The sequence below is a fragment of the Pezoporus flaviventris genome, unplaced genomic scaffold, assembly GCF_033815535.1.
Source record: "Pezoporus flaviventris isolate CSIRO_AGI_PZ_B2104156 unplaced genomic scaffold, CSIRO_AGI_Pfla_v1 ptg000002l, whole genome shotgun sequence".
Lineage (NCBI taxonomy): Eukaryota > Metazoa > Chordata > Aves > Psittaciformes > Psittacidae > Pezoporus > Pezoporus flaviventris.
The window spans coordinates 54,542,668-54,557,885 of NW_026892550.1; the positions used below are offsets into that span (position 1 = coordinate 54,542,668).

The 15,218-nt window shown below is 37.8% G+C and overlaps 1 protein-coding gene across 2 annotated transcripts in view; it reads left to right on the plus strand.

Annotated features, from left to right (window-relative positions):
- Positions 1-201: 201 nt before the first annotated feature.
- Positions 202-15,218, plus strand: part of TECRL (trans-2,3-enoyl-CoA reductase like) — a 63,562-nt gene continuing 48,545 nt past the window's right edge. Inside the window, exons 1-2 of one of the 2 annotated variants that reach the window (XM_061479191.1) lie at positions 202-508; positions 15,036-15,087. In XM_061479191.1, the coding sequence (XP_061335175.1) occupies positions 275-508; positions 15,036-15,087 (286 nt within the window). In that variant the 5' untranslated portion in view covers positions 202-274. The remainder of the gene's footprint in view (positions 509-15,035; positions 15,088-15,218) is intronic. The other variant, XM_061479182.1, reaches the window with a different exon arrangement.

Genomic DNA, 15,218 nt, shown 5'->3' on the forward strand with positions numbered 1-15,218 from the left:
ATGTATTGTTTCAAATGGTGGTTTAAATGAAAAAGAAACTAAAAAAAAAGCGGCTGCAATGCAGCACATCGCAATAGTAGGTTAAATAAAGACATGGATTACAGAGCCATTGTTTTCACTCCTGCTAAATAAGATAGTGCTCTTAAAATGGAACACCACTTGACCTTTTGTGTCTCATCAGTCTGTGACTGTATTTAACTGATGCAGGGAGGAAACATTTTCCCCCTGGAAGTGTCCCTTGTTGATATGACGATCACTGCTGCTGGGTCACACCATGCACAGGGGGCAGAAACTCTGCACTCCAGAACACAAGGGGGATCCTGCAGCTCATGGAGGAGCTCCATCCATGTCCCACAATGGCACACGCTCTTTTTTCAACTTCTCTCAACTTGCGCTTTCCTCTGGCAATCTCAAACCACCACAAGTGCTCAAACATTCAAAAATCACTTACTTTGAAGTGGAAATTCTTGATGTGCAAAGCAAGAAGCAGATCTGCATTGTGGACAAGGTGAGTATACTATTCCAGCATAGTGGGAATGTGCTTGGTTCACATGGTGCCAGTTCAGGGACTCAGTTTTCACTCTGCTCTGCTCATATTCTGTAACAGAAATACTTTCAATATTTTCTCTGGGAGATACTAAAAACTTCTCATTAGTCACAGTCCTTGGCTGTTTTTCTCCAGGATTTTTACAAATAATCCAAAACAGGTTTCCTTGAGACCTCCTGGCTGCTATGTGGACTCAAGCTATGCTCTTAGGCTGTCTCTTGACACTTAGATGACTTTTCATTTCGGAACATGATACGTGAATGTCTACTTCAGAATGGATAATGAGTTTTGATACATTTGTAAAGTTTAGCATCTCTGCAATGTTGTGGTTTCTTGTTAGTATCTAGATGCATTCTACTGTGCTCTACCTATCAGATTGGGCAGAAACCTGGCAATATTAAGAGATTTTATTTTGAATCAAAGTGTTAAAGAGGCTTTTTTAAAAAAATTGTGAATTTGAAAAAAATCTAAACTACAGTCTAATTGTGTAAGTAGGATGAGAGGACTGGGGGGGAAGGAAGTTTACAACACAGTAAAGAGCAGTTGAGAAAATGCTTCATAAATATTTTCATCATGGTTTTCGTGATTCGTTGTCCCTCAGCAGAAGAGCTGAGCTCTCGCGTGCCATGAAAATATGATTCCTAATCTATTTGGACTACACAAATTTTCAGTAACATAATAGAGTTTTGAGACTTACTGTTTTGCTAGGAAAAAAAAAATAAAAAATAAAAAATTCCCTTATCCTCACTGGCAACAGCTGGAAACAGTAGATAAGTTGGCTTCAAATGTTGAATTTAATGCCTTTGAAATATGCTGGGTGAAATACTACCAGATTCCTAGTGTTCTTGATTGTTTAAAGAGTGGTTTTGCTATTTGTATGCCTAAAGGTAAATGTCTCATTTGTTCATTCTTAATGGGGCAAAACAGTTTTTGAGAATTTTTTTAACCTAGCCGAAAGGGAAACATGCACAAAATAGTCAAACAAATATGATGACTATTAGTACCAGTCCTAATGATAGTTTTTGCCTTATTTAATTTATTGAGTGGCATTTACTCAGTCATTAAAAATTAGTTATCTAAATACTATACTGAGTATGATTTCAAAAAACCCCATAGACTGCTTCTTAACTCAAGCTTTCCTATAGTGTCATTAAAAGAAATATATTAAAAGAAATAGAATTAGGCAAAGAGCCACATTTCAGGAATCCTTCCATGATGCATGGAAGAACTGTAGTCTGCTGGGACAATAGTAGACCTGCATTTTAATCTTTATTCTGAATTTTGATGGACCTGAACATTTTCTGCACCCTCTCAAAACCATGGATTCTGCCCCTGAAGTGGTGGAAAGAGAGTTACAAGTGGTGACTGTGAAGTACTCTATATAGAGATAAAATACACACAGAAGAGCAATAACAACTGTAAACTGAAAGTCTCTGCTCAGGAATCTGTGTTTAATTTGCAGGTTTATGGCCAGCAGCATGGACCTTCTTATATTTTACCTTCACAGCACTAAGGGATTGGTGCAAGTATGGTACAAGACTGAGATTTCCAAGACTGCTTAAAAAGTTTGGATTCTGAATGCACATTCACCTGGTTGTATAAATCCCTTAATTTGCTGTGATAAGCCCTTCCTAAAACAACCCTGAAAGTACAGAAGTTCTGTACTTACATGATCACTTGTTAGTATTGGTGAACTTCACTTCAGTTTGTTATTAGAGCGAACGAGAACATTTTACTGGATTTTGCATAATCTTCTGCTTAATTAAGTATAACACTGATGTAGACCTAACATGGCACTTCTAAGGCCTGTTTTCTGTTTGTAAGATAATTATGAGGGTTGCATGTACTTATTACTTGTCAGGATTTAGAATAGAAGAGACTAGGAACCATAGATTTTAAAATGTATGTATTTATACTTTTATCGTATTTTATTAGTAGTTCAGACTATTATGATTTACCAAATACATTTATACATATACATTAATAAATCTAAAGGGGCAGACAACATTGTAACAGCAGAGAGAAGACTTCTTTCTCCACCTAATAGAAACTCAGAGTGACCAGATGGTTAATGCTATGTCATTAAATACCAGTTACTGCTTCCAGAGGGTTAGTTTCTATGACACCCTTGCATATGCATAGTAATCCTATTCAGATTAGTGGAAGCTTTGTAAAATCTGCAAAATGATGATATATCTAACTAGTTTTGGTATTTAGAAAGAAAAGATATTTTGTGCTCAGTGCGGTGCCAGGGATTTAAAGAGGGGTGTTTGGCTGTTTGATCTCAAGCAATCAATTGACATCTATAGGCTTTGAATCCAGCATAAGTGACTGTGAATTAATTCTTCATCTGTAAAATGAAAATAACATTATTTCCTTTGGCATTCTTATCCATCTTATACTTTGGGGAAGGATCAGTCACATTAAGTGAACTGAGTGGTTACTATAAGATGCTGCCCATCTTTAAGATAGGCTTAAAGGAACAGAATACATACGTATTGCCAATTTTTTAAACCTGTAAGATACATTCACATTGTACTGTGGGCTTTTCCACTGTCAGGAAAGGCAGTAAAAAATTATTCAAAGAAAGTAGTAGAAGAGGAAAACCCCAGACATTTTGTCCCATAGTCATCCCCCCTTCCCCAGGAGCAGGGTCCTGAAGAAAAATACTTAATCTTGTAAAACTTGAAGTAAATTCAGAAGAGTCAGCAACACTGGCTGTTCATTTTACACATGCATGCTTTGAACATAAGATTATTTATAGGACTATAATTGCTTTTATTTAATGTTGTCAACCTACTCTGGGGACTTTTTCTGTTATGGATATGATATTATGCTAGCAGTTTGGTGCATATGAGTTTTTCCAGTGAGTTACTTAAAGAATTTTAAAGAAAAATGAAACTGTGGCTGCCCCATCCCTGGCAGTGCTCAAGGTCAGGTTGGACGGGGCTTTGAGCAATCTGGTCTAGTGTAAGGTGTCCCTGCCATGGCAGGAGGGTTGGAACTAGATGATATTTAAGGTCCCTTCCAACCCAAACCATTCTATGGTGCTCTAAATAATAGCAGTGTGAGATCTTTCCCCCCGCATTTGTTCTCAGTACAGAAATCAGTTCTGAGGTGAGATGTCATGGAAAAGAGGCTTCAAATTTTGGGGACGGGGAGAGAAGGGAGGAAGCACAAACATGTCTCAAAATGTTTTTCCAGTTACTCTACAAAATGTCCCCAGGCTGCTTCTGCCAGGACAGGAGGCACCAGTGATTTGCAGACAAAAGGGGGCTACATTTGACAGCTGAAAAAAAGGCACCAAAATGGAGTTAGTAGGGAAAGCTAATTTAAACCTCTGCTACAAGCCCATATATTTGTCCTTAAAAGCAGTATATACATGCCCAGAGGACGCACACTGGGACTGTACTCAAGTGAACAGAACTATCCACACTCTGATCTGATGGCAGCAGGCAGACAAAAGGCATTTACGCTTTGAGGAGTGCTTTGTGCACTGTCCATGAGAGGGCAAGAGTCTGGGTATGTGGGCCAATTTGAATGAGAGAGTGCAGGGTCTTCCTTCCTTCCTGCCCAGGAAGGCAGATGTGTGTGCTCACACACAGCAGGGCTCAGCCATACACAGAGCCATGAGAGCCTGACCTGAGATCCTTCTACAGCCCAGGAGAGGATTTCTCAGAACGGAGAGGTCTTTACCCAAGCTTGCACAGAGCTTACAGGAGCTGGAGGCTGAAGGCCACAATTACACAAATTTAGCCAAGAAATTTGGCCCATATTTTGACAGTCAAGGGGTGGTAAGTAACAGTTGGGCATCTTCTGGGTGAATCTTCAGTTTCTTCAACATACACATCAGTACTGTTCTGTAGTGGAAACATGAATCATACAGATTTCTTGCTCAAGGTAGGAAAGAAGTATTCAGCAAGGAATACATCTCTTCTTTGGCCAGTGTAAAACAGCAGGTGAACCTAGATGATCACTAGTGCCATTTTTCCTCACAATTTATTAATTTCTGTGGATGAAATCCCTGTCTGTCTGTAAAGAGGGTAGGGCATGCAATTAGTGATTTCTCGTTAAAATATTTTCAGTTGAAGAGAGACACAAAATGTCTAAGGATTCTGACTTCTGTATTACTTCCAAAAGTCTACAGAAAACAACATAACATACAAAATTTATTGTCTTAAAAACGAAAGAAAATAATACCTTTTTGTATTTTTTAACAAATAATCCACATTTTTCATCATCGGCCACAACTGATGAAAAATACATAGTTACTCAAAATCTGGTTTACTTGTGCATTATTCCAAAAAAGCCTGATGTAGGTTAGTTTTAAAATTACTGATGTGCTATGATTTGATTTATAAATGCTGTTAAGGCAACTCATAACTCTTTCTGTTATGGCATTCATTGTATAATGTTTTTGTTTTTTCTTCAAATTGTAGTAAAAAAGTATTTTTCCACAAAAAATAGTGCAATGCTATTAATTTTACATGAGTTGCTTTTAAGGCAGAAAGTATTACACAACATAGATTTTACAGAATAAATCTCCTTTGGGAAAAAACAGGAGGGAAAGCTTTTTCCCATCAAAAGTCTTAGAGCTCAGTAGTTTCATGCTATGCAATTTTGCAAGTTAAGCTATAAGCAGAAGTGCAAGCTCAGGTTTTGGCTACTACGCAGTGGCTCTCCTTTCCAGAACACTTCTTAAGACCTACAGAAGAGAGCTTGCTTCCTAAGGTGTGCAGGAAAAAGCTTTTTTTAATTGGTGTTCTGCAAATGTGATAGGAAGTAACTTCCAACTGTTCCTTAAAACAGCTCTCATGTACCCAGTGCCCTTTCCCACTGAAATCTTTTTGGAAAACCCAGTTACTGCTAGTTGAGTATTTGTGGCTAATGATATACTGTAGGAACATTAAACTATATGTTTATGAGTGTAGATATGCTGTGCAATGCCTACAATGAAATGCATGTGAACATTGTTTTTTTTCTTAAATTAAAGGACCCTTGCATATGGCCTGTGCTTTTGTTACACATTTTTTGTCACACCCAGCATAACACAAGTCTTTACATCAATTCAGTCACTTGCATATACAACTCTTCTTGCAGTTAAATATTAATACAGTATATGTATTACTGCATCTTTTGCCAAAGATGAATTAGAGCTCATTGTGGTTACTCTGAAAGGCTTATCTGTTTCTGAAAGAGTTCACAAGCATTTTTGTTTGTAAAGCACCTAAAACAAGTGTCCTTGTATCTGTTCACTATGGCTTCATAATACAGTGGTTTTACTCTGGAATGACAGCAAAATCATATAGAATTGATATCTCCAGTACCAGAAATCTATTACTCTTGCCTGTGGGTTGCAGCTCTGTCACAGAAAGTGAGCAGCTAAGAAGAACAGTCATCACCAGCTCTCTTTTGCATAGCTATCTCTAGCAAATAAAAATAACTTCTCACATCATAACTAAGAGGTTAGACATATCACATTCATTTTAGGTGAGCAAATGCAATCATTAAAATAGGTAATGTAACTCTGCAAAGGACCTCTTTGCAGTACCAGGAAATTGCCTTTTAACATCAGACTCCTCATTTGCTTCATTCTAGGGTAGTCTATTAAAGAAGTCCTTTCCCAAGAAATAAATTAGTATTTTCTTTGCCTTGTTTTTTGTTTTTGTTTTTTCCCGTTTTGATGTCTTGTTTTGTTGCTTTTTTGTTTTTTTTTCCTAAATCTTTCAATTGTAATATGTCACTTCACAGGACTCTGTATTCTTCTTGGGAAGAATGAGCAGAACCTGTGCACTTCCACAGTGACCTCATTTCATTGCATTTCATTTTTAAGATCATCATCTTTCTCATTCAAGCAATCTACTATTAGAGATGTCCTGCCTCTGATGCCAAAGATGCCCAGAGGGACTGAATAACCAGCTGTGTCAAAGGAGAAGGCTTCCCTGGTAAGACTACATGCTGATGCTGAGTCCCACAGACTAGGAGTTCCCACAGCAGTACGAGTAAAGGAACACAGACATAAAACTAGCTGGATGTAGGCTTATTGCTGTGGATGCCCTCTTTTTTACTTTCTTTTCTTGGTTTGTGTCTTTTACTGTATGTTTTCACAGCATCCAGCACAATAGGGATCTGGTTCCTGCTGGGACACACTGCAAGGAAATTCATTACATGTTATAAAGTCTATGCATTTTCTTGCACTTAAGAATTGAATCTTATGCTACCCCTGAGTGCTGGAGGTGATGACAGTAGTATTTTCTTCCTTAGTTGTTAGTTACACATGATAAAATAGGTAAACAGATTCAAATTTTGTTGAAGCAATGCATTACACTCGTTTCTTCCTGTTCTGCCGCAAATTTACATCATTTTAATGTCAATATAGCTACAGATTGTTTCAGATAAAGAGAAGCAACTAGACATACTCAATTCTGCTTCACCTTCGCTGTCACCATTCTTGTTTCAATACAGCTTTTTAAATGGAATACCTGAAAAATAGCCTTTGATTTATCTAGAAGAGAGAGACTGAGGAGAGGACAAAATTTTAACTTTAGGGCATTTAACATTCGTAAGGGGTGATTTGAAGAATTAGAAGGTATTACAGAAGACTAATGCTTCAGCTGATACTGATTTCCAAAGCTTAGAAGTGCCTTTAAATGACAGGTTTTATACATCTTTCATTTTAGATAGAAAAGTCTAATCCTGGGGGAAGATGGAAACAGATATAATAAATGATTCAAAAAAAAACCCAAACCAAACAAAAAAAAAAAAACAAACAAAAACCCCCCTTAATTCAAAGTTCAGTGAAAACAAGAAAATGCATTTTTGAGACACCAGTTGTGCTCCAGTTCTTCATGAACATAAGCCTTTCTGGACAATGGTAAAATCAGCTATGCTACCAGAGTAGTGAATATTGCCAAATGTGTATCTATAGAGACAGATTTCCACCCAATGTGAAAATGCCCTCTTTTCCAACAAAGTTATGACATTTTACCCCAGCTGCACATTTGCCTAATTTATTACATCAAAGATAATTCACCGATTATTGCAAATTGTGAATGTACTGGAGCAATAAAAGACCGCAGGGAGCTGTAGGTGTTTTATTAGTCTAAGAGTTAGCACAACCCATGATGGAAATTCAGGTGTATAATGGCATTTCATATAGGCATTATTGTAGCATTAAAATACTCCTGCCAATGATTTACTGGTCCATCAGAACATACTTCAGGTTATTTCTGAAATCAGACTTATGATTGTACATGAAATACCTGAGCCATGTAGTAATGGGCCTGTAAATGTTTAGCAGTATATATAAGTGCTATCATTACAACATATCTGCCTATGTTTAAACAATTAAACCTTAAAATGCAAGCTTTCCTTATTTAATACATACAGATCTTGTGTTACAAGAGAACAAATTGTGACAGTCAGGAAATCTGTACCAGAAGTACAGCAAGTAAGTCTTCATTGCATTTGATACTGTGAAAAGTACTTAGATTTCTAACTGACCTGATGATGTCTAATTGTTCTCATAGATCACCTTCGTTTCCCATTCCTTTCTGATTCTCAGCTTCCTGTTTCCCCTCACGGACCAGAGGACTTGCTGTCTTTCCATCTTTCCCTGTCTGTTCTTGCAACATAACTTTGGACCTACTGGCCAAATATAAATACATCTGCAAGAAGGTTCCTGCTTGTTTAATGGCAGCTGTGTTGCATAGTTTTAAAGCAGGGAGCACAGGCGCAGTGTAGCTTTCACCACCGCTGTATGCCAGGAGTCACTTCTGCACCCTCTGACCAGGCTGTCAGTAAGTGCATAGCAGCAATACAGGTCCAGTTTCTTGCCCTGTGAAAACACCATGGGACACAGGAATGGTTATGGGATGGCTGGAAAAGGCTTTGAGGTCCTTTATTAGTAGAAAGTAAAGCTTTAATAGCCCTGCTGCTCATAGAACCACTTGTTTTGCCAATACATGTTTTCCTCTGAATTTTATTTTGAGTTTATTTCACTCTTGCTTTTTATTTTCATACAATCTCCTAAATAGTTTGTGACCATCCTGTGCTAAGTATTAGCTATGTTTCTTAGGTGAACTGCTTGATTTTAAATGTTACCAGTCTGTGTATGAATAAAAAAGCAAACATGAAACTCTACAGGCATTTGACAGAAAAAAGAAGACAAATTCAGAGAGATTTCACAGCTAATCTACATACTTAATCTTTGCTAGAACTGGTAATCAAAATCCAAACAAAACCCTAAACCTCTTCCTGAGAGGAACTGGTCAAAGGTGGTGTTCTTTTTTTTTTAAGTGTACATCCCAAATATTGTTTCCTTTGCAAATTACAGTGAAAAAAGTGTCTTGATTTTTCAATGAGGTAGAATCTGGGAAAGATTGTATTGCAAATTAATTTTGGAATATTTCAATCAGTTATGACATAATAAATATTTCAAGTACAATTTCTTTTAAAATTTAATAGTGCATTTATTTGAATATTATTTCCTATTGAGTTATTTTTCATGCCATGAGAGCCATGTGTTGTATTATTTTACACTATCATGATTGATGTGCCATAAAATAATGCAAAAGTAATGAAAGTTCCATACTGGTGAGAAATAAAAAGAAATGAAAATAACACAATGAAATGAATTTTCAGTGTGTTCCTGAAGAAAGATTAAGAAAAAAAAACCCAAACCAAAACAAAAAAACAACATTTTCTAATTCATTTTTAAAATTTGAAGCCAATATTAAACTATACATCCAGAGTTTTGCCAGAACAATTAATTTCCCTGTAGAGAAGTGGTGTGACAGTGACTGGTTCTGCTGTTAAAATGCTAAGGTGAATACAACAACCTTACTCAGTTCCCTTTAAGAAAAGGTCAGAAGGCATGGAGATGTACCAATTCTAGTCAGATATGTTCAGAAAGAGGTGAATGTGATGAATTCTGTAAATTTGAAGGATGGCCTGCACGCCTTCTGTCTGCTAATGGTTTGCATTTTTTTGCTCCCACTCTCATCTTTAGCAGAGGTAGAAAAAGCTCCTTCTGGTGTCTGGCACCTTTTCAGAAAATTTCTTGCAAAGGGAAGGATTTTTTTTTTTTTTAATATATGAATACCCAGCTAGCAGTACAAAAACAACACAGAAGCTTTAGAGACAAACTTGGTTAGTGATAACTGACATGACTACAGCCAGCAAGCATATGGTTATGTGTATTCTTAGATAATTTGACCCATAACCACTGGAAAGATTAGTCAGTTGGATTATCTCATATACCAAGGTTCATGTGACCACGTATTAACCTAGGAGACTGCTAAGCGACACATCCCTCTACTCCCATAAAGTGGAACTGATGAGCTAAATCCATAGTTCTGAATATCTCCAGTCTCTGTGAAGACTGGCTTGAGATCAGACCTAGCTGTTTGGCAGTTCACTGCAGTCTACTGAATAAAATATTAAATTCTATATAATGCCTTCATGTAGTGGCTGACATCACTTGTCTGCATGTAGCTACTTCTATGTCATTTCCACGGTGAGCTCACTTGTATATATCTCTTTGGACATGACCACCATACTGGTTTGCCAAGCCAACAAGAGAGCAGTGTGGGACATACTGAGGGAGTTTACAGTAAAACGACATCCAATTTTTAATACTGTCTTTGAAAATTAATTATAAGAAAAAATAGTCTGATCTAGAAGCCAAATTCATAAAACATGAATTAGAATGTTTTCCTGATTTACTTTCTGTGAAATGCTGCTGATTTGTAATAATACGGCATGATCCTAAAACAAGGACAAGGCACAAAACCAGCAATGATGAAGTATTTGCTGACTGCTGAATTTGGAAATTACCTGGCTTTTCCATTAGCTGGTTACCTGAATTGGGGTCAGATCCTCAGCTGCAATAAGCTGATGTCACCCTTTTGAACAAATTTACTCTGGCTGAAGATGGGTAATCTTCATTTGGTTAATGAGCAGCTGGAGTGGCAGAATTTCTGAATTTCTTCAATTATGGAAAATGAGTGCCTGTTGGGAAGCAGATGGCTCAGCAGTGCAGTGGTACTGGTATGTCACATAGAGAAAAAATATTCAAAGGGAAATATTGAGTGAAAGATCACTTATTTGCTAAAATTCTATTATTCAAATTCTTATTGATATTCTGCTAACCTCTAACCCCTAAAATAAATACTGAGTGCAAGAACTATGTGATGTAATTACACACAGATCATCAGATTTCTTATAATTCCTTGCTTATAAATGTGAAAGAGGTGTGGAGTAGATAACTATCAGATTCACTTTTACTCACAAAAGGCAGTATTAAGTTCCCTTATCTTTCACTTAGTGCTCTTCCTTGAGTGATGGCCTAAGTTATTAATACAGTATTTTAAATCTTAGAAAGAAATGTGATGCTTTGTGCATTGCTGCATAAAGGAAGGATGGAACTGGTATGGATGACCCAGAAAGGTCCTTTCATTCTTGAACTCCTAAAAAATGAAAAGCTGCCTTGAATGGAAAAGTAAAAGTATTTTGCTATGAAGATACAGGAAAAATAGGATTTGAGATTTTTAAATAATTCTTTTTTGAATGAAAAGTGTCATGAATGCAACCCACACCTGTAAAGTCTGCATTTCTTCATAACAATTTTTTTGTGAAGAAAAATCACTCTTGAACCTTACACATGACAACAACATACTAGAAAGTTAACTATATTTAAAATCTGGTGTTAAATTGGAGGAAAAACTGGCTTGACCATCAGACACAGAACACGTGCCAAGTAAGAGGTGTTTTTACAAAGAAATCAATCTTGTTTTAAATAGCTAAGGATGGACTTTCACTCTGTTTTCCCTTTTTGTATTTGAAAAGTGCTGAAATAGAGGAAAAAGAAGGTTATAACACTTTCAGAAATAATTCAAATGAATAAAAGAAGAGTAAGACTAATAATTACAGAGAAATGTTCCCGGGTTTTTTATGCAGTTAGCACAAAGGGTAATAAGAGCAGATGCTGTTCCAGTCTGTACAATTTTCTAGCTAGTATTGATGTACAATGAAAAGAACAAAAGATAATTAATGCTCTACAAAGAGGACACTCTTAGTAGTAAGCTGATGTCTCAGCATCCATCTTCACATTGATCAAGATTAGAAACTAACTTCACTGGTTGTTTTATGAGGCCTTTGAAAAAGGATACAGAATTATCAAGATCATAAAAAAATGTATTCCATTCTTTTGTGGCTATAGACTCATTTATTCTGCCTGGGAAAGGACGCTGCGATTCCTCTATGTCATTGCCTATTGAAGAGGAAAGTATTTGTGTTATTTTTCAACTTGCGATCTATGTAGTTTGTCTCAAGTGGAAAGGTCCTTCTCTAATCCAGCTGGTCCATAAAACAAATGTCTTCCTGCCCTCCTGGCTGGATGTGTGCTCCAGACCTTCCTGCACATGCAGCCTGTACAGTGTGGTGCCATGCAGAGCTGCCAGACTACGACGAACCAACCAAGTACATGCTCTGCCTGGGCCTTAGCTGGCAGCACTTAGGCCTGCTCTAGCCTAAAGCAGCTTGGATGTACTCAGGCACAGCAGGGCTCCTGCTAATGATCTCTGCCTCTCTCATACGTGTTGTACAGGGCACAGTCCCCCACAGCTGCAGCTACATGGTTCAGAAACCAGCTTTGGAGGTAGGGTGTGTGGTGGTTCACATCTCACCACGTGGATACTCTGACTGGTTTCTCTGCTGCAGCAGGATGTAAACACAGATCCTGGCAGGCACTTTGTAATTTTTAAAGACCTAAGGCATATGAATGGTTCTATAGTCAGACCTGAAACCCAAGCTTAGACTAATTTTTTGACAGCTAAAGATGACACATACTCAAAAGTACAGGAGATGGAGACCATAGGTTGTTTTGAGCTAGCACTCTTCTGTGAGCATGCTAAGTTAAAGTCTTGCAACTTCCCTTGACTTAATCAGATGATCAGTTCTCCAGATCATTGGTTGGCCCTGGCTTCAAACTTTCCCATAGCCCATCATGGTGAGATCTCTTGTAAGGGATGCAGGTCTTGCAGTAACATGGCTTATGCTGTATTTAGAAAGCCGTATCACTCTCCATCACATTGGAAAAGACTATCCCTGTCCTTGAGCTGCAGCTTTGAAAACCTGCATACCTGCCCTGCACTAGGACACATGACACGTCTTAGTCTGGAGTTTTGTGTGCTGTATACTCATTTCCAGATAACAGCACTTGCATCCATATCTGAGGATTCTAGGCTCCAGATCTCATGGGTGTGAGATTACAAGGTGCAATTTCAGATATTTTTAGAGGTTTCGAAAACAGAACCCGCCTCTATCTCCCACATTCAAATCCACAGCAGTTGTACACATCAGAAGAAAAGACACACATAGACTATTGGAGATGTGCTGTTCTACTGGATGTTGCATGGAATGGCTTAAGTACAGTGAATAGAGATAAAATGTTTTCTTAGCTTCTTCCATTATTCCCTGTAGGTAGGAAGAGACGAGACCCAGCTGGCATCAGGGACTCCAAGGGCAATGTCCCTTTCCTGACCCCGTACTGTTCAACATTGTTTGGGTGCAACACAGATCTTGGTGCTGTTGGGAATGGGGAAAGGGTACATTCTTGGCTTCAAGGACCCCAGCCTTTGATTTGTGTGGAGTTGGTATTGCTTAGCAGCTGCATCAGAGACACAAGTCAGTGTTTAAGTGGAGATTAATCTATAGCAGTTTCTGCAAATAAGGACTTTTCCAATTCCAAAAACCTCTGTAACTGTGGAAAAGAAAGTATTCCAAACCCAAAGAAAAAGCTAGGAGAAATCTGAACTTTGTATACCATTTAGCACAGATATAATTTTACAGCTTTTAGTCATTGAAATCTGTATTGAGCTCTCTGCCTGTTCATGTTGTTACTAGAAATAAGTTGGCTTACTGCTAAGCACTAATAGCATGTATATTGTATAATTGTGTGGGTTAGCAAATTATAGAAGAGCAAAACTTTTCTTTCTATGTTAATTTGTTGATTTGGAGTCAGCAATTTTATTTTCTTACATCAGTATTTCTCTTAACTCAGTCTTATAAGCTGAACCACCTATGTTAACATGCTGACTGATCACTACTAGCAGAATTTCCAATTTTTTCTGTACTTTTTTTTGCATGTTTATTGTCACAATCCACTAATATCACTAATAAGTATAATAGCTTAATATCACTAATAAATACAATAGATAGATAGATAGATATCACCAATCACATTTGGAAGAAGTGGGGCTACAGGCTAAAGATGGTGCCAAGATCCAAGCAAGGCTCAGTAAGTCAATTAGTGCTTAACTGTACAAGTTCTAACTAATGCAATGAAACAGGAATTAGATTGCCCAGCAAACACCGTAGAAATCTTTAGGTGGGAAGAAACAGACAAGCTTCTGCAGAGCAGAACCACTGGGTTCTTCTGTAACTACCAATGAAGCAAGGCAATGTCAGGCTACAGACACATTCTGGTTCAGCTGGGGGAATTTGGAGACAGAGTGACCCAGCCAGGGAAAATGGTGTTATGGCTGTTTCTCTACCTCAACCCAAAGAAATTCTGCTGCTCCTCAAGATTTTGCTGTATGTCACCACCACTTCATACTGGTATTAGCCTGTGCAGGTGCCTAAAGTCTCCAAGGAAGGTGGTTTTCTGCCTTCTGTTGTCTGACTGCAGCAGTGAGGTCTCTTGCTAGAGCCAAAACAGATCCCCATACTTGAACCACAGTTCTACTTATTTCTCAGTCTCTGTGCTTAAATGAAGAATACAGAATATTAAATCAGTGTCAACAGCAAAGGATAGTCTTGTTAAGACCAGATCCTTAACTCTTGCCACCTCAATCTCAAGCTCAACATGCTACTTCCTGAAATGTTCCATTGCCTTTCTTTGTAAATGAAGGTACTTCTTAGTCTTTTGCTCTAGTAAATTGTAACTGTTCTCAGATACTTTCTACAAAGTGTATTAAGAAATCAATACACATAATAAAATAGAGCCTAAAAGGCCTCCAGACTACCATCTAACACTGTGACACCTGAATTGCTTCAGTGAACATGAATAACGGCATACAGAAGCAAATTTATTTTAGGCAGAAAATACAGAACCTGCCACCTTTGCTACTGGCCCCTCAGGAAAACTCTTTCATGTCTCCAAGTGACATGTACCAGTATGTTCAAATCTAACTTTAAAGATAACCCTTCAAGTTTTCCCTCTGGTTTGATCTTGGGGACAGTTATTGCCTCAAGCAGGGCCATCAGCTTTCCCTCAACCCTTTTATTAGACAAGCAGAGGTGGACAATTTTTAATAACATAGCAACATGTGAGAGCAAATTTGCTGATTTGCTTCATTATTGCCTAAGGAAGTTGCAGACAAATTGAATCATCTTTTCATTAGAGGTGCGAAGAAGGGATCCCGGAGTGGAGAAGACAGACAAATTAATTTGCATGTATTTTGTTGTGTTTTGTTTTTTTTTCCAGGTACCTCCATCATCTACCCTTCTTGATGTGAAACACAAATTCCACAAAGTGTGTAAGTACTACAGCAGCAGGCTGGAGGCATAGCTAGAAGCCTTTCAGCTTGGAGAAATTGTCAAATTTATTTTTCATTAAGTCTTGCAAGAAAGATGAGCCTGGCCTGACAGCTCTAGTGCTGTGTAAGAG